This window comes from Ictalurus furcatus, chromosome 1 (assembly GCF_023375685.1).
Source record: "Ictalurus furcatus strain D&B chromosome 1, Billie_1.0, whole genome shotgun sequence".
In the NCBI taxonomy this organism is placed as follows: domain Eukaryota; kingdom Metazoa; phylum Chordata; class Actinopteri; order Siluriformes; family Ictaluridae; genus Ictalurus; species Ictalurus furcatus.
Window position 1 is genome coordinate 5239770 of NC_071255.1, and position 19738 is coordinate 5259507.

The 19738-nt window shown below is 40.7% G+C and overlaps 1 protein-coding gene across 1 annotated transcript; it reads left to right on the forward strand.

Annotated features, from left to right (window-relative positions):
- Positions 1 to 1022: 1022 nt before the first annotated feature.
- pdcd6 (programmed cell death 6) lies at positions 1023 to 19093 on the forward strand. Its single transcript, XM_053621360.1, has 6 exons — positions 1023 to 1246; positions 2555 to 2616; positions 11149 to 11193; positions 15462 to 15620; positions 17959 to 18068; positions 18215 to 19093. Exons 1-6 carry the CDS (start codon positions 1170 to 1172, stop codon positions 18311 to 18313), a joined length of 552 nt encoding a protein of 183 aa, XP_053477335.1. The 5' UTR covers positions 1023 to 1169; the 3' UTR covers positions 18314 to 19093.
- Positions 19094 to 19738: the final 645 nt, after the last annotated feature.

A 19738-nucleotide genomic window follows, 5' to 3' on the forward strand; every position in this document is an offset into this window, starting at 1 on the left:
GGTTGTTCCTAGCCTAATTGTTGTGTAAAAATAAAGATGGGGGAAGGCCTTTGGCACTGGTAGGGGAGTAATCTTTTTACAGTTTATCTTCCTAAGTCCAAACACTTTCCAGCAGTTATTACTGTATGTGTTTCCACTTAGCTTGGTAGCTTGGTAACATCATTCTACATCAGAGAATAATGTCGTTTTTCTAATAGCCAACCGGTCCAAAAGCTATAAAATAAATGATGTGAGACAGAAGGTGAGAAATCTTGCTTCATGAGACCGCTTCACTTCAAGACCCATTAGCACAACCACACTGTAATGAGCCCATCATATTGATTTGGGTGTATTATTATTATTATTATTATTATTAGTAGTAGTAGTAGTAGTAGTAGTAGTAGTAGTATTCCTCAGTCAGGAGGAAACCTATTGTTATTGTTAGTATTCTTCTTCCTCTTACTATTATTATTCTCCTTATCTCCATAAGGTGCGTAATAACTCAAGATCTCTATGGTAAAAAGTTTTGAAATTTGGTACATTGGTAGTACAGACCGCCAGTAACTTCCACACCACAAATGGCCCACGTGAGCCCATAGGTGGCGCTACATGCAACGCCCAAAGAAATCTACATGATTTTCCCTCTGCCCCACAAGTCCAAAATGTCTGAAAATCTCATGGGGAACAACAACAAAAACAGCCATTGGGGACCCATAAAGTCCTCCAGGATAGATTTCCCTTTACATAGAAATGTTTTATTATTACAAGTGAACTGTTCTTAAAGCTTTGAATGAAATACAGGTCTTTTGTTTGCTTTTTTTTTTTCCCTCCCCCAAAGCTGTGCACATGGAGTAATGGAGAAATGTTAATAATGGAAAAACATATAGTACAACCAGACGAGCTTTACCGTCCGTCCGTCAATCAAGGATTACGGCTCCACCCCTTTAGCACAGTTCTGACACGGTGGCAGGCTGCGAGCCAATCAAAACGCTGGCCCGTGATGTGGGCGGTCCAGTGACGTCTTAGAATATGTGATGAGAAGTGGAAAAGGTTGGGTTCACGCCACGCCTCTGCGTGAAGAATGTCATAGTCAGATTGAGACAAGTTCCGAACGTCGCGAGCGCTTTCGATTTTTAGCGTTATTATTATTATTGTTTGTTTGTTTGTTTACAGCCGGACTACATGCGGAAATGGCGTACCAGTACAGACCTCCTCAATATACCAGCACGCCGCCTGACCAAGCTTTCCTGTGGAATATATTTCAGAGGTGAGTGAAAGCACAGCCAGAGATTCCGCATTAAGAGCCCAGACCCTGAACTACTCCTGCGGCGGCTGCGAGCTTGCTTCGTGGACCTGCGTGTCAAGTTGTTGTGAACTAGTTTCACTAGATTTACGGCACAATTCACGACTAAATGCTTTTACGGAACTTCGAGCCTGTGTGTTGCAGTCTTGTGTACAAAAATCAGAAGTTAGAAGGAGAGAGAACGCGAGAGAAAGAGTGTTGCGCGTCATTTGGTGTAACTAGTCGTTTCCTGTTTGGGTCACACATCTGGATCAGCCGCATTCTCTCAATGCATACCACTAACAGTCTTTGATTAAGAGGCACACACGGTGTGAGACAGTTCTCCATTGAAGCTGCTGTTTTGTTTGAGTTAGAAATGCGGTTTTAATGTCGTACAAGCTTCACAGGATTTGCAGGAAGCAGGAAGCAGGGTGGTGCTTCTAATCTCTTCAAACCAGATGATTTTACCTAAGTGAAAGAGCATTCATTCCCTAACGCTGAAAAGGTCCAGCAGTAGACAACAAGAAGTCCACATTCCCACAAGTCCTCAGTTATCCTGTTGACAACTGATGATTCAAATGTCCCTGGAAAGCCAGTTTCCATGGATTTGCCATCCGTGTGTGTGTGTGTGTGTGTGTTGAAAATGTTTGAGGTTTATATGTTCCATCCATTCCTTCCTTCAGGGCAATTATAGTTGTTGTTGGTGTGCACGGGTTGTTGCTAGGAAATGTGTGACTCACTGGAGAATTTCTAACAACAGTTAGTTTTTGTTCGTAACCGAGGCAAATTGTAATCCGCTGATCGTAGGATGGATGTTATTTCGTCTCGGGATATAAGTATATATAATGTACAGCGTCGTGCAGTATATTTGCAACTGTTATTCACAAAACTAACTTGTTTCGGCTTAAGATTGTGTGTGTGTGTGTGTGTGTGTGTGTGCGTGTGTGTGTGGAAGTACTGAAAAGGATTCAACGCGGAGTATGTAAAAGGCCTTTACATCACAGCGAAAAATTTATGTAGGAAAGCCATTTCTAAGTGCTGAAAATACCACCGATTAACATCTGTTTATAAGGATCAGTAGAATACAATTGCCTAATACCTAAAAACTTGTGAGGATTTAACTGAGTATGTGTGTACGTTTGGATATTCTGTATGAATATGTGAGGAATTGTATCGGTAAACCAGTTAACTGTCCTGTAAGCTCTAAATTGTTGTGGCAATGGCACGTTTTACCAAATTTACCAATTTTTACCAAACCGTTTCATTGAAGTAAAATGTGGATTTCTTCCATAGGGTGGACAAGGACAGGAGTGGATCGATCTCCGATACGGAGCTTCAGCAAGCTCTGTCAAATGGTACGTAGGTTTCGATACTCGTTACGCCTGTTGATGTAAGGCAGCGTTGGTCGAGCACAAAAAAAGGCCGGGGAAAATCTGAGTGGGAAGTTTTGCCGTTGCACAAGACAGTTTCAAAATCTGGGATGTTGCGTTCAAAAGTCAGCCTTACCATGGAGAAATAAAGTTCTGTATTAAATCGTCACTTTGGAATGTGACCTTCATAATGCAAAAAAAAAAAAAAAAAGTCCTGTTTCTTTTAAACTCGGATGTGCTTATATGTGAAGTCCTCATGTTCTCCTCATTTGGTTACATTATAGCCTTACTCTAAAATATACACAGTCCATAAATCCATCCATCCATTTTCTATACCACTTATCCTTCTGGGTCACGGGGAACCTGGAGCCTATCCCTGGGAGCATCGGTACCCCCTGGACAGGGTGCCAATCCATCGCATCCCCATTCACACACCCTTTCATACACTTTCATGCATGTCTTTGGACTGAGGGAGAAAACCGGAGTACCCGGAGGAAACCCCCACAGCACGAGGAGAACGTGCAATTTGAACCTCCAACCCTGGAGGTGTGAGGCGAACATGCTAACCACTGCCACCGTGCGCCCTACGCAGTCCGTAAATCCATAATGATCAATCTTTTTCACTAAGCATTGTACGGTTATTAAGAATGAGAAAAAAGATGTACATCACACTTTTACAAGTATTTATACTATTGGTAGCAATTACAGGTTTAAGTCTTTTTGGGTATGATTCTACAAGCTTGGAACACCTAGATTTGGGCTGCATCTTCTCGCATTCACTGTATTTTTCAGGTGTCTCCAAAGATTTTCAATCGTGTTCAAGTCCGGTGTCTGGCTGAGCCGCTCAAGGAGATTGATAAGCCACTTTTGCATTGTCTTGGCACTCTCGGGCAAGTTCATCACAGATGTCTCTGTACGCTTATTAGATCATCTGTCCCTCAATCTTGACAAGCCTCCCAGTACCTGCTGATGAAAAATAACCCCACAGCATGATGTAGCTACCACCGGATGAGCGGTGTCTAGATTCATCCAGATGTAATCCTGGTCATTTTGACCACTATAACATAAAGGCTCGATTGGTGAAGCACTGAGAAGATGGATATCCTGACTATATCCAGGGGTGTTAGCTGGACTGTTAATCATCTAGAGCTGAGCCCAGATTCTTCTCCATACGTTTTTTTTTCCAGCTCGGCTAGTAGACAAAGTTTTGTTTTATGGACGCTGAAGTAACTTAGCTGTCAGTATATGACACGATCAGAAAAAGTTGGATTTATCATAAAACTTGCCTCGGGTGTTGTCACTGTTTGTAGGACTACCAGACGGGTAAAATATAAAACTTTTCTAACTAGGCTAGTTTGGTGTCGCTAGCCAAGGGGAGTCACAACTAAGCTGCTACAGTGCCATGCAAAGTACATTTCCTTTCTTTATACTCTGCTTATATCATGGTCACGTAAACTGGAACTCGTATAGACATTTACACACCTTGTTTCCGCATGAGAGGATGTTACAGTTTCAGTTTCAACCTCTTTACTCATTAAAAAAAAAAAAATCGGCGTACATCCATTTTCCCCTCACACTGACCGTGTGAGCTAGCGCTTGGTAGAATTGAGAGACTGTCAGCCAATAAGACACGAGTATTTCCATGTATTTTCCTGTAAACCCTGTCTGATCGGTCTCGCCTCCGTTCACTGAAGATATAAAATTTCAGATGGACTTCTTTTACTGACTTTCAGTTACGTAGTGACCAACTGCTCCAAGTGGAGAATTGTTCGGGGCTAAAGAAAAAATCTTCAGGGCTACAGCCCCCAATGCCCAGGCCAGGTTACACCCCTGACTGTAGCCACTTCCCCAGTTTGCTCAGTTTGGTTGGGCTCCAGCTCTAGAAAGAGTTTTGATTGTTTTGAAATTATTCCATTGACTGAATGCCATTTATATATATATATATATATATATTAGGTTCTTTAGGCTCAGTTTTGACTGTCATACCAAATGGTCTGAAATACTATTGCTTGACTTCTCATTTTCTCATATATTAATCTCTGCTCAACTTTATCACAACAGCTCTCCCCTCCAGCTTTGTTTTGCCAACTCTACTTTCTATTATGAAAGATTACCCGCTCCCATTTAAAAGTAATTATTTCCATCCCACTTTGTCGCTTTGCTGCCCGTGTGAATGCAGGGTTAAATCCACCCATTATACAACATTGGCATGAGTAAGAATCGACGTGTGTAAGCGTACATGCCCCCCCCCCCCCCAAAAAGTTCATACTCACATGACCAAGGGCTTTCATTTAAGACTTGATTTATAATTGAAGGCGTCTTTGCTTATGCATGTGCATAAGAGTTTTGCAAAATCATCTCATAATGTAAACGTTAGGTCTTTTATAGCTTCTTACAACCATTTAGCAACAAAACGCCTGTGATTGGTTAGTCGCGATTTTCTCTCCAAAACATGATAAAAAAAAAATTCACGAGTAATAAATATGTAATATCGTTATTGAATATGCCAGACTTAAGCTGTTTCATGAATTTATTTATTTTTTACTCCGCTATTTCTCATCCGTGGTATGCGTTGCTGTGGTGTGGTGCGTGAGCACAGCAAAGCAGTGAGAAGGTTCAGTGTGTACTGCATAAAAGCGTCTTTGTTTCTGAGGCCAGTCCAGTGAGCTGTGCCAGATTCCATCTCTGTTAACCAACTTATTAGCAGACAGACTCACACCTATGTGTACATGCTCCCAAGACACACTACATTTCCTGACCTCACTGTGTCAGGAGAACCCACATGACTCGTATTGGGCACCAGATGTAGCCAGAACGAACTGGTATTCTCTATTCTGGTATAATAGTCAATTTATTAATCTATCTTCTCTATATACACTCGGTGCACAATTTCTTCTTTTATTTGATACAATTTTTTATTTGTATAGCGCTTTTAACAATGAACATTGTCTGGAAGCGTCTTTACAGAAACATATGAACACAGGATATGGATTTTAAGTGTGTGAATCGATCCCGATTGAGCAAGCTGGTGGCGATGGTGGCGAGGAAAAACCTCCCTAAGATGATATGAGGAAGAAACCTTGAAAGGAACCAGACTCCTCAGTTGTCACTGAAAGGTCTGTTTTTGACTATGTAACGTTTTCTAGTCGCAGGAGGAATCGAATGTAGAAAGTAGTTTGTCACCCCTGCAGTCCATCTCACAGCACAGTGATTGACTCAGCAGAAAATGAGTGGAGTTATTGTGTACTTTGCCCATGTTTAGTAATTACATCCAGCACAGCCTGTGGCCAAAGCCCTGCCATGACAGTCTCTGTTTCCCATTAAAGTGTCCATGAAAAGAAATTTGGCATTTTAGAGCATTTCCTATGAGTCATTTTTGTCGTAGACATAAGTAAGCCAGTATATATGAACAATATGAGAAATGTGTGTTTTATGTATGGAGTTTGTATGTGTCTGCACTCATGGTTTCATTTCATCATTATGCGTCGGTAGTCGTTTTCCCCTTTCCTCTGTGGAATATAAAAGGCCTTACTGCGAAATTACGCAGGGTATATACTTCTGTGTCCACGTAATTGCAAACACATGAGTGCGTCGGGTGTGGGCAGTCCGATCAGTGTCCGACATCATACTTTGCACATAACTTGAATGTGTCCACTAGGGGGCAGAAAATAAAATAAAATAAAGTTTAGAGTTTCACTGCAGAAGAAATAAATACAAAATAGTGGACACTGAAGATTACCGCTGAGTGTTAATGCACTGATGACATGTTGTTATGCGTTTATACATTGGGGATTTTGTGAGATTTGAGATATTGTCCATCACATATTAAAAGAATGTTCAGGATATGACCAAAAGTTTGTGGACACTTGAGAGTCACACCCAAACGCGGGTCGTCTCCAAACTGTTGGAGTGACACAATTGTATAGGGTGTATTTGTAAGCTTTAGCATTACAGTTTCCTTTCACTGGAACTGGAACCTGTTCCAGGATGCCACAAAGTGGGGTCCATGAAGACATTTGCCAAGGTTAGAGCGGAAGAACTTGAGTGGACCGCACAGAGCCCTGACCTCAACCCGTCTGAACACCTTTGGGATGAACTGGAATGCCGACTGCCCAGATATCAGTGCCTGACCTCACTTATTAATGAACACCAATCCCCACAGCCACGCCCCAAAATCTAGTGGAAAGCGCTCTCAGAAGAGTGGAGGTTATTATAACAGCAAATGCTGTTATTCCAGACTAAATCTGGTATGGGATGTTCAACAAACACATATGGGGTGTGACGGTCAGGTGTCCAAAACCTTTGGCTATATAGTATAGTAAGAAATTCCAACCAAAGTTTCATTCATGTCAACTACAACACTAGATAATTGAGGTGTAACGGTACCTAAGATTCAAATTTGAACCAATTTCAATACAATTTCCGACTCTTAGGAAACAAAAGCTGTGCGTTACAATGTGACAAGTTTAAACATAGCTAAGCTTTTACTGACATGACTCATAAAGGCGTGTGTCTGATTTTATTCTACTGTTAGCTGGTCGTGCTCTCAGTCATAAAGCTCTCTGTAGATCTAGATGTGTTTTTCAATCCTGTGTTCTCTACTACCGAATATGACCTTCTCAATCATGGCAGTAAATACTTTAGCACAGTGAGGAAAGGCTGAACGTAGCAGAGACTAAGCTGCATTTTTTATGATGTGAGCAGGCGTGGGTGTGTGTGTGTGGGTGTGTATGAGCATGAAACTTCTCCCTCCAGGTGTGATGGGTTCTGTCGGCCCATGGGAGTTAAAAAAAAAAAAAAAAAAAAAAAAAAAGTGTGATCATAGCAGATTGGCGTTTGGACAGAAGTCTCCGGTAGGGCCAAAAGTATTCTCACCTTGTTTAAAATTCTGATTTGAATTTTTCAACATAGAGCTTAGTTTATTTAAAGCTCTGGGCCTCTGTAAATTAGAAAACAGCATAGCTGTTAGGGAAGAGTTGACAGCCAGGTTAGCCTCCATGTGCACCCACAGGGGGTCTCAGAGATCAGGTCCCCAGAAGCAGCCCAATAGTAATGTTAAATATGGGTAAACCTAAGCCACGTTCAGACTTGGGCTTTTGCAGTTGGATTGTCGAAATCCTACGAGTCTTGCAATTCCAGATGTAGGACAGAATTATGGAATCCAGTAATAAAGAAAGCAGATGTGAGGAAAAATGGGGAGATTCTGGCAAAGATAGAGAAATCTGGGGAGAGAGATCATTTTAATTGAATTTATACCCATCCCAATCATAGACGAAGGCGAAATATTCCAATTTTCTATGTTCCGTTTAAGTTTTGCAATGAACTTTGTGAAATTCGGTTTAAATGTTAATTTTGGATCTTTGGGTATTATCATTCCATTGTATAGGTACAATGGTCATTAACCATTTTGAACGGAGGACTTTCAAGGAAACCAGGCTTATAAACATCAGAAAGAGACATAAAATTCATTTTTGTCCAATTAGTAGTATATCCCGATAACCTACCAAAAGAAGTCATTAAATGTAAGAAAATGGGACCTGATCCCTCAGAATTCTGCAAGTACAATATTACCTAGTCAGCATATTATCTAATGAGTGTTTTCCTACTCCCCACTTCAAGACCCCTTACTATCTCTTATGCTTAGGGCGAGAGGTACTATCGCAGTGGCGATACGGGCAGGTGAGAGGGGGAAACCCTGCTGTAGCGAGCGGTGTAAAGTGAACCTGGTCGGGATGAACCCGGTCTGGTCAGGGTGAATTATGGATGATAAATGCTTGTTTAGTCGAATAGCCAATGCTTTAGTGATTACTTTTACATCACAGTTTTGAAGTGCAATCGGCCTATAGCCTACAGTATACCAGGCAAAATTTTCTCTCCCTTAGAATGAACTCATTCATCATTCTGAAAAGGAGCAGGGCACGGATGCCACGGGATCTTTTACAGAATTCGGGTCTAAATCCGTCTGGCCCCGCCGTCTTGCCAGGTGGAAACAACTTAACGGCAGAGACTACATCCTCTAAAGTGAAATCAGCGTCTAAGTCTTCCCTGGCAGTGTTAGTTTAGGCATTTCGTTCAGGTCGGAATGAGTGGCATTACTATTGGAAGTGTAAAGTTCACTGTGAAAGTGATCATTAATATCCTTGGGGTTAGTCAGCAGGGTGCCAGCCTCCGACTTGATGCTGTGAATTGACCTGGAAGCTTGGGCCCCTTTGAGTTGTCGTGCCAAAAGCCTATCGGGCTTGCCTCCCGTCTCAAAATGTCTTTCGTCTCTGGCAGAGGGGTTTTGCATGGCATGTACCTTCTGCTTTACCTTCCTTATCATTCATCTGAGAGCTTGTTGTAAAATCTTGCATAGGAAGCGCCTTCACCTTTACCCTGATTGCTGCTCGTTGCATGAAATCTTCCCAACCAATGGCAAAATATTTTTTTTTACATGTCATGCATACAAAACATATATCTTTATGAATACATACCATATCTTTTTATTCATATTTATACACAAAGCACAGAAGTCAAAAGACATTATGTGTGTAAATTTATTCATGCAGTGGAAGTATATTAAGTGTTCATGTAGTTATTCCCCTCACAGTATTTGGAAGATTCAGCACACTATGATCTTTTGTTCCACAAATAACTGGAAATTACGGACTTGTAAGCTACAGAGGGCTCCTAGAGCTCCTGCTTCCAGCAATCCTTCCATCTGCTCGATGGATCTCTTCTCTTCTACAATGCTCCAGACCATCACTCAAGTCCTCCTCCCCGTTATCATTTCTATTATATATGACCTCATTAACATGCATAACACGTACTAACTGCTCTCAAGACATGAGTGTTAAAGCGATCGTGGAAAAGCCCACATTAAACACCTCAGCCAGCAGCTGTCCTCCAATAGCACTTCTTTCTTTCTAAAATTCTTGAAAGGCAGTCAGTTTTTGCTGTTTCTAACCCCGGACAACCTCCAGGATCTGTTCAAACTCGAAAGTGACACACTCTGCAGAAACGGCCCCTGTGGCTGTTTCTGAGAAGCTTCACACTGCTAGATAAGCCAAACTGTCATTTGTCATCTTCTATGACGTCTCTGAAGTGTTCAACATGATTCTCTTGTCCAGCCTTGGAACTAGAGGCCCAGTATGGCGGTAGTTTGCTGCTTACCTGGAGGGACAGGTGCATATAGAGTGATCCAGATTTGCACCATGTAGACTTTCCACTGGTGTTCCACAAGTGTTTCGTCCTCTTCTGTCCTCGATCTATGCCTGCTCTCTCAGTACCTATGTATACCTGCTCTCTCCGAGCCCTTCCTCTCCTTTCCTACCTAAGACACTCGTGTTTCTTCATAGATCTTGTCTGATGGACAACTCATCATGGACGTCAGCTCATCATCTGAAACTAAGTCCCAGCAAGACTGAGCTGCCCTGTACCCCATGTCAGGGTCTGGTGACCATGCCATCTGACAGTCTACACAACTATCGGAAAGTTCTGGACCACCAACTACCCGTCTCTTGTTATATTCATAACCTGTTTCGGCCATGCGAGTTTCTCAGGAGGATCTAGGCTTTTCATTTCATGGAGGCCACTCAGGTGCTTGTTCTTCCAAATTGGTCCTGGAAGCTCTTCTCCTGCATGCCACGAGAGGCCTGCAGCTGATTCATCATTGCAACTGCTCAACTTCTTTTTATTCTCCTCAAATTCTCCCAAATCACTCCATTAGCTTCCTGTAGTTGCCCACGTCGGATTCAAAACACGGATGCTTGCCCACGAACTCAAAACTGACCAGTCCTGACCTATCTGAAGGCATTCATCAAAGCCTGCTCTGAACCATGTTTCCTTCAAGACTCTTAAACAACTAGACTTGACCAACCATTCCTTAAGATGCAAGGAAGATAAGCATCAAGACTGTCATAATGTCTGTCCTGGCACATGGGTTGTGGAATGAACTTCCCCTCTCTGTCCATTGAGAGCAGCAATGGGAAGGGGATTGGATGATGTGCAGCCCAGGATTTAGAAAGTTATTACTGGTAAAATTGCAGTTTTGTTTCTCTTCAATAAGAGCACTGATCTTATATCATAATACATAATATATAATAAAGAGTATATTTAGAATTTCACTTGGATGGTATCATGGTTGGGTAGGTCTGTACGATTTTAGCTTACACTCATACACCGAAAGGCAGTTCTGACTCGGATTTGTGGTCTTTGACCTTGATTTACCTTACTAAATATAATCCTTAATACAAATGTCATATATCAGAGGTAATATTTATTTATTCGAGTGATTCTTGAGTCAACAAGTCTTTGACCCAGTCTGGATCAAGGCACATTGTAGATTTAAAAACTGCACTCTGACTCTAGCTTCCTAACAAGCTGGGATATGCGAAGAAAAGAATTTCACAGTACTGTAATGTACATTTGATAAATGAAAGCTTCTTCCTGTTATGACAGACACCGATTATCATTGTGCTGCTGTAATGCCCTTTCCGTTTTATTATGTTATTAAAATGTTTGCTTTTTCTTTCACAGGCACATGGACACCGTTCAATCCTGTGACTGTCAGATCGATTATAGGTGAGGAAATCTTCCGTGTTTTAGCATGGGTGTCTATCCTCAGCTTTGTGTTGAACTGTTTTCCCTCGGTGCAAGTCCCTTAATTAGTTTCCCCAAGGTCTTTTAATTATAGCTCCTGTGAAATTAAAATGGGTGTTCTAGAGCTTTGTAGAGATAAATATGCCAGTATTTGTACCTCGGATATGAAGTCTGCACTCCCCTGTTAAAACCGCGGTTTTTGTGAAATATGACCACCATGTTAATCGTGTCACATCCTTTTCCATGTTTAATGTGATCTAGCAACCAGCAAAAATCAAGTGAAAAGCAAAGAGAAAACTTTTAGGAAAATAAATCAACAAAAAAACAAAAAGTCAATTACCTGGTTGTCTTTTTGGCTACCAACTTCACACGTCATGATTTGGCAGTTTTATTCCACTCTTCCTTGCAAAAATACTCCAGATCTAACAAATCACAAGGGCACAGCCCTCTTCAAATCATTCCGCAGGTTTTTCCAATCGGATTTACATCTGGGCTCGCACTGGGCCGTTCCAAAATGTTCATCGTCTTCTGAAGCCATTCCCTTGTTGACTTGGTAGACACAGTCATGCTGGAATGAAGTTTTTCTTCATCTTCAGCTGTCTAAGAGAGAGGCCTGCAGGTTTTGTGGCAAAGACTAGTGCTCCAGTCCCAGCTGAAGAAATACAGCCCCATAGCATGACGCTTCCACCACCATGCTTCACCGTGAATCTGGTATATTATTACCAGAAGGTTCTACATTGGTCTCATCAGACCATAACACATTTTTACCTCATGGTTTGAGATTACTGTGTGCATTTGTGTGTTTTGGCAAAATTGAGACCATCTATCCACTTTTCCCCATAGTCTAGACATGTGAAGAATACAAGAGATTGTTGTTACCTGCAGGGAGTGATCAGTACTTGCCAGGTATTGCTGCAGCTCTTTTAATGTTGCTGTATATCTATCGACAACCTCCCAGAGAAGTTTTTGTCCTCCTATATCTTGGTAATGTCACTGTAGTGCCCCATTTTTCTCCACTTATTGATGATGGCCTTCAAGGTACATCTAATGTTTGGGAAACTTTTTTTTTGTACCCCTCCCCCGATTCATACTTTTCAACAATGAGATCCAGTACAAACTGGGTTAGCTCTTTGCGGACCATGGCTTCAGCAGTCGGATGAAACCAAAAAAATGTGAAGAAAATCCTACAGAATTGAGTTTGAATGTGATTGGTTAATTCAGAGCACAGTCACATGCTCAGTTATAAAGGGGTCTGCACACCAGGCAACTTTAAAGTTGTTGTTTTTTTTTTTTTTCTTCTCTCCATGAAGCATTCCTGTTTGTTTTCCACATGGATTTTGTTGGTTGCTAGATCACATTAAAGGTGGAAAAAGATCTGATGATTTTTTATCTTGTTTTCATTTTTGGCACCAAAAAATAAAAAATCGTGCAATTGTGACAGGAGTGTGTAGACTCTTTATATCCGCCGTACATACCATGACTCGCACGAACATGGGTAATGGATGAAAACATGTTCTTTAGTGGGTATATTTTGACAGCCTCTGGGAAAACGGGAAAAGTTTTCGATGACTCATTCTATACTCATCCAATTTGTATGCAATCGAATGCTCTCTAGAACACATATCTCCCACCCATTCCAAAAAAAGCTGTGTTTACCAACCTACATTAGCAAATGGTTGGGTCATTCCTGTAGCTTCGGTCGTGCAGCTTCCCACACGTTATTTCCATTCCAAACCACCCCTTATGTGATGATTTGAGTTCATTTGTGTGTGTCTGTACTTATTCCCCCTCCAAAATCAAACACGGTGTGACTCCGAAAGTATTACAGGCTCCACTGGCCATGATTGTCTACATGCAGTGATGCACAGTTGGTATACCGCTGTGTATGATCTGGCAATCCAGTGACTATTTGGAGAAATTGAAGCATGTTTGAGTGCTTTCAAACCCGTTAGTCCGATTCCTGATTGCTGGCTTTGTGCTTTTCTTCTACCACTCTTGCTGTCTTAAGTGAGCTGATATATTTTTCCAGTTATTGTAGCCACCTCCACTTCATGGAGTGATTAATGTTTTCTTCTCACTCTACCCAAATAGCCAGCAACAAAAAAACATGACCTCATCATTTTCTCACTATATAGTAGCCATGATCTGCTGACGTACTAGTGATTTAGTACTAGTGACTTTTTGAGCGCCTACGACCCTCATTGTTTTTTAACAAAGACTTTTAAGCATGTACTGTGAAAAAAGTGTTGGAGGATTTTAATGAACTTTAAGCACCTGCTGTGCAAACAGCCTCAGCCAAGCTTTTGTACCGTATGACAACTCTGCTAGCTCAGGCTTTTATTTCAGCTTGCACACTTTCTAGTTATAGCCTTTCTAGTTGCTTGTCAGAGGTACCGACGTTCATTTAAACATGTATACCAGAACATTACACCCCTCTCTCGCTTAACTTTTCTCCAGGACGAAATCTATACAGTACGCAAAAATAGGAAAAGTGAAATATTAATAGTGGGAGATAAATTGAGGTAGTCTCCCAGAACATAGGACCGAGGTTTTCAAACCAGGGCTGCAGATGAGATGGGAAAATATCAAACAATAGAGACAGTATCTAGAATTGTTAGTAGCTGTTGTGGAAGTCAGCCAAGCCCTTTGACATGCTCCCTTCCTGACTGCCTTAAGAGGAAATGAATCGACATACAGAATCAATAAATGGCTCTCAAGCCATTTCACAGGCACTTTAACTAATTATTTCTAAAACAGAATCTGGTTATAGGACTAAACTGTCCCTTTGCAACAAATCATGCAAGTGGTACAGTATATTTGCGTGTCCATGATCGATTCTGGTTTCAAAACTAGATGAAGACAATCATGCCAGATGCCTTAAAATGGTTGCTGTGTGGACTGTTCGCTTCTTATTACCATTTACCTCACCCGCTCAATCACTCATTCACCCATTCATTCACACACCACACACCGAATCACTCAAGCACCCAATCACTTCCTTACTCACTCACCAACCTAATCACACATTCACCCATCTGCTCACACACTCACTTATTCACCCACCCATTCTCCGCCCATCATTCACCCAATCACATCCTTACTCACTCACTCTCACACACCAACCTAATCACACATTCACCCATCTGCTCACACACTCACTTATTCACCCACCCATTCTCCGCCCATCATTCACCCAATCACATCCTTACTCACTCACTCTCACACACCAACCTAATCACACATTCACCCATCTGCTCACACACTCACTTATTCACCCACCCATTCTACCCCAATCATTCACCCAATCATGTCCTTACTCACTCACTCTCACACACCAACCTAATCACATATTCACCCATCTGCTCACACACTCACTTATTCACCCACCCATTCTCCCCCAATCATTCACCCAATCACGTCCTTACTCACTCACTCTCACACACCAACCTAATCACATATTCACCCATCTGATCACAATCGCATATTCACCCACCCATTCTCCCCCAATCATTCACCCAATCACTTCCTTACACTCACTCATTCACACACTCACACACCAACCTAATGACACATTCACCCATCTGATCACATTCACAATCACATATTCACCCATCTGCTCACGCACTCACTTATTCACCCACCCATTCTTTCCCCCATCATTCAGCCAATCACGTCCTTACTCACTCACTCTCACACACCAACCTAATCACGCATTCACCCATCTGCTCACGCACTCACTTATTCACCCACCCATTCTCCCCCCATCATTCACCCAATCACTTCCTTACTCACTCATTCACACACTCACTCACCAACCTAATCGCATATTCCCCCACCCATTCCCCCATCATTCAACCAATCACTTCCTTACTACCACAAACTCACTCGCTCACTCACACCAACCTAATCACACATTCACCCATCTGCTCACACACTCACTTATTCACCCACCCATTCTCCCCCCATCATTCACCCAATCACGTCCTTACCTATGAATTCAGTCACTCACACTCAAACCCACTCACTTAAGATCATCATTCATTAATCCCTCCAAATCACTTCCTTTCCTTACTGACTCATACGCCCACCCATTGATTCACCCGCCCATTACTTTTCTATTACTGTACTATTCGTTCACACCCACTCATATATTCACTTACTCACCCACTTATACACTCAAGGAGAAAAGTGAAACCGCACGCACTATAAATGCTCTCTCATCCCTCTCTTTCTCTTCTGCGATTTCTCAGCCATGTTTGACCGCGATAACAAAGGTGGAGTGAACTTTAACGAGTTTGCTGGTGTATGGAAGTACATCACCGACTGGCAGAACATCTTCCGCACTTACGACCGTGACAACTCAGGGTTCATCGACAAGAATGAGTTGAAACAGGCTCTCACCAGCTTCGGTAAGCAAAATAATGCTGATTTTATTTATCAGAGCGTAGGGCAGCGGGCCTGAGGAACAGGTGAATGCCATGCTATGGGATGTTGCTTAGTTTTTTTTGGCACATGCTGAAGCTGATGTTAAAAGAATAAGAGGTTTAGAAATCAATTTAAAAGCATGGCATTCCAGTGCTGAATTATAAATATATATATAAGAAGTATATATAAGGCTTATTATATATAATCAAATGTAGGATGGTCAAAAATTCAGGAACCACTGGAATATGTTGAGCAAATATATCAATCTGCAAAAACACGATACAGTGGCTGATAAACCGTGTAGAGTGTTAGGGTGAACATCATGGCCTGGGCATTCAGGGTGGTAGCCCCGAAGATTTTTTTCTCCACTTGGAGCAGTTTGTCACTACGTAAATCCGTACAGTGAGCGCTTAGTCGTGCCTCCCCTTGGCTAACGACACCAAACTAGCCTAGTCTAGTGCCAGATAGTACGGAAGCCCTAAGCGGCCATACGTTATTCATTTTTTTTCTTTCTTGTTTTCTCTTGATCTCGACTTCATTTTTCTGTGTACTCGACAATACGACAAGTCAATGGGTTTTTTGAATGGAGTTCTTGGTTAAATGCCTGAAATAAGGTCTGTGGCTAACACAAGCTCACGATATTTTCACATTTTATTCTACGACATAAAACACATCCGTAATACACCACTCGGGAGTGGTTTTTTTTTTTGTAAAGCTTTTACGTGGTTTGAAAAAGGCGGTTGCTAACAAGTGGCTAAATGGGACTACAGAGGTTGCCGGGGACGTTAAACGTCATCACGCCAAACAGGAAAACTCCTCTACTACAGCCTCGTTGTGTTTATACTCACACTCTTGCAAACTGTTCCAGCTCAAACTTTCCAACCTGTAGATTTTATCAATTTATATTGTTTTCCAAAGGTAGTGTTTTTTTGTTTGTTTTTTTAAAATAAAGATTGAACAGGGTGTTGGAAGCAAGTGTAAGAATCCTAAACTTTTGTTGGTCACAGAGTTTATTTTCTGCAATAATCCAAAAGCCAATGGAAAAATCCTTTTGGCTTTTTGTCGAGGGAACCTGGGGTGGCCTACAAAAATACCTCATCCCCGCAGGCTAGGGAAGGGGACACCCTTCTCTCTTAATGTGGAGACAAAGTCCATCTCTACAGCGCGGAATTATCACAGTTATGACGGCGAAGACGCCAAGGTGCATGAAACACCAGTCCCATTCACGATGTGTGAGAGTTTCTCGGGATAAAATTGCGTGGTGAGAAAACAGCTATTGGTTATGTCGTGATCATGAGAAAACAACAAAGAAAATAAAATGTATAATGCATGGCTGCTTAGAGCTTCCGTAAGTTTATTTTATCGGTCTGACAGTCCTGAGAACAGTGAGTAAAACCCGAGGCAAGTTTTATGATAAATCCGGCTTTGTCAATTTTTCACATTTTTGATGCAAGAAAAACCAAATGCATGGAACCAATCTGTTTGACGTGCGTTTTTTAAAGTGTTCTGATGGAGCCGATTAACAGTCCAGCTAACGCCCCTGGTGAACATGTAGACTATATGTTGTAACTAATAAATTAAGTATATGTAATTTTACACTCCTTGGTTCCTGACTTTTCAGACACCCCATGTATTGCAATGAATGTATAAGTTGAACAAATAAATAGAAAACGGTTAGTGTAAATAGTTAAGAAATGCTGTGGCACAAACTGTCACTTTTATATATCAAAGTTTTTTTGGGGGAAAATGTTTAATATACAGCAAAAAGGGGATTTAAAGAAAAATACAATGAATTCTCATTTTATTCCTAGTTTCTTTTGAATATTTGTTTATGAATTTCTCACCGAATACAATTTCTTGTATTCTACTTCATCAAAGCTTAGTAATATACAGTGCTCAAACATTTTCTTCAGCTTGTCACTATGTATTTCTCTTAGTGTATTAAGTCTTGTTAAAATTTGTTTAAAATACAGTTTGAACTTTAAATACAGTTCTTTAAAATACTTTAAAATAAAGTTTTAAACCTTAAATACAGTACCCTCCACTAATATTGGCACCCTTGGTAAATATGAGCAAAGAAGGCTGTGAAAAATTCTTTTGCAATTGTTTGATATCCACGAGAACAGACTATATTTTTGTGAATTCTTTGAACAAAAGATCAAAAGGTTAAACAATAAAGACGATTTTTCACAGCCTTCTTTGCTCATATTTATCAAGGGCGCCAATATTAGTGGAGGGCAGTGTCTGTCTAGTAAACTTTTTTTGATCGACTTAGTATGCCTCTGTTGTTGTTTGAGCTTCACGTTTCCTTTCCTCGTCCAGGGTATCGTCTCTCAGACCAGTTCTATAACACACTGATCGAGAAGTTTGACCGGCAGAGGAAAGGGCAGGTAGCTTTCGACGACTTCATACAGTGCTGCATTGTACTACAGGTAAATCTCACAAGGCAACAAATTACACCGCAGCAAACATAAATGAATAAATAAATCGCGTTTGCGCATTTAGCTTTTCCCCTTAAAAGAGCACATACGTTAACGATGAATTTTCTCCCTTTTCCCTCTACCCCAAAAATATTCAGAGGTTAACTGACGTCTTCAGGCGATACGACACGGACCAGGACGGCTGGATCCAGGTTTCCTACGAGCAGTATCTCTCGATGGTCTTCAACATCGTATAGCACAGCACAACCACACACACCAGTGCCAAACAACAAATGTCTCTCTTTCTACTGGTCTTCTGCCAGTGACACCATACACACCTCACTGAAGTATTATGGGACAGGAGATTTGCGCTTCAGTGAATGGATCTTTGTGTCTGTCTGTCTGTTTTCATCTTTCTTTACGTTGTTAAACTTAATACATCTAAAAAAAAATTTAAAAAAAGACGGTAATACTAAGCCCCCTTTTTTCATATTAAAGAACTTTGCGTTGTAAATCGCATTGTATTGTAAACGTCATAGTAACATTCAGATGCATGCCTTCTGATGTAAAACATGTCGTTACTGTGAAAGCATGATCGAACTCGTTCTGTTGTTTCCTATTAGAAGCCATGACCATTTTGAAAGGTGCATTTGAACATGCAGAAGAATTTGATTTGAGATAGCAGGAACAGGCACTTTTGTACTGTTGTGTGCATGAAGCTTTGCAACTGCAAAAACCTCAATGTTTTATTAAAAAAAAAAAAAAAGAACCATTCAATAATGTCTTATTAGCTTTTGTTTGTTTTTTGTATTTCTTTCTGTGGGCTCGACTTCCTTTTAAAATTTCTGAAAGAACACGGTGCGAGACATTCCTGCTACAGGCACATATATATGATTCGCTGCATTTCACCAAAGGAAAAAAAAACAAAACAAACAAAATTCTGTGTATTGAGTGGCCAATCAGCGGCAGATATGTATGTGGAAATTTTGTCTCTTTGCTAAATAAATATTTGTAATGGCTAATTTCTTAAAGCCTAATTCTTTATAATGCCTTTGTTTTTTTTTTTGGTTTTTTTTTGCTAGTTCTTTTAGCACTTACATGAGTGAAAAAACAAAACAAACCCATAAACTGCAAATAAGCCCAGTAAGAATTGTATTAAACGTTTTTTAACAGTTTTGTCAGGTTAATTTGGTCTAACCTGATTGAGCAGAATACAGTACATTATTATTATTATTATTATTTGCCTTGTGTAAAATAGAAGAAACATATTTTATGAAAAGCTTTTATTTAATGATATTGTTATTGAATGCATGGACGTGTAGAGCAAATCCAGAAGCACTGAAGGAAGGAAAATAATTTATTCTATTAGTACAATGTTTGAATAGCATTTAAAAACATGTATAACTTGTGATGATGTTATTACAGAGATTTTATTTTATGTATGTTGTTCTATTTGAAGTAGAATTGCACCAAGTCGTCGGGGTTATAAAAGTCTAGCTGGTTAATGTTATCTGAAGTTACATGCTCCACTACTTTCTGCAATCCAAAAATATATGAAGAGCGAGAGTTTTTGTTTGTTTGTTTTTATAGCTAATTGAGCTCCTATTCAAGACAAGGGCTTGAAAGACGTGTACAGGGAAAAATGCCAGGCTTTTTAGCTGAAGAAAAATCGATTGTTTTTA

Coding starts and splice junctions, on each gene's coding strand:
- pdcd6 (XM_053621360.1), top strand. CDS start 1,170: ATGGCGTACCAGTACAGACCTCCTCAATATACCAGCACGCCGCCTGAC. Junction 11,194..15,461: donor GACTGTCAGATCGATTATAG/GTGAGGAAATCT, acceptor GCGATTTCTCAG/CCATGTTTGACCGCGATAAC. Junction 18,069..18,214: donor AGTGCTGCATTGTACTACAG/GTAAATCTCACA, acceptor AAAAATATTCAG/AGGTTAACTGACGTCTTCAG.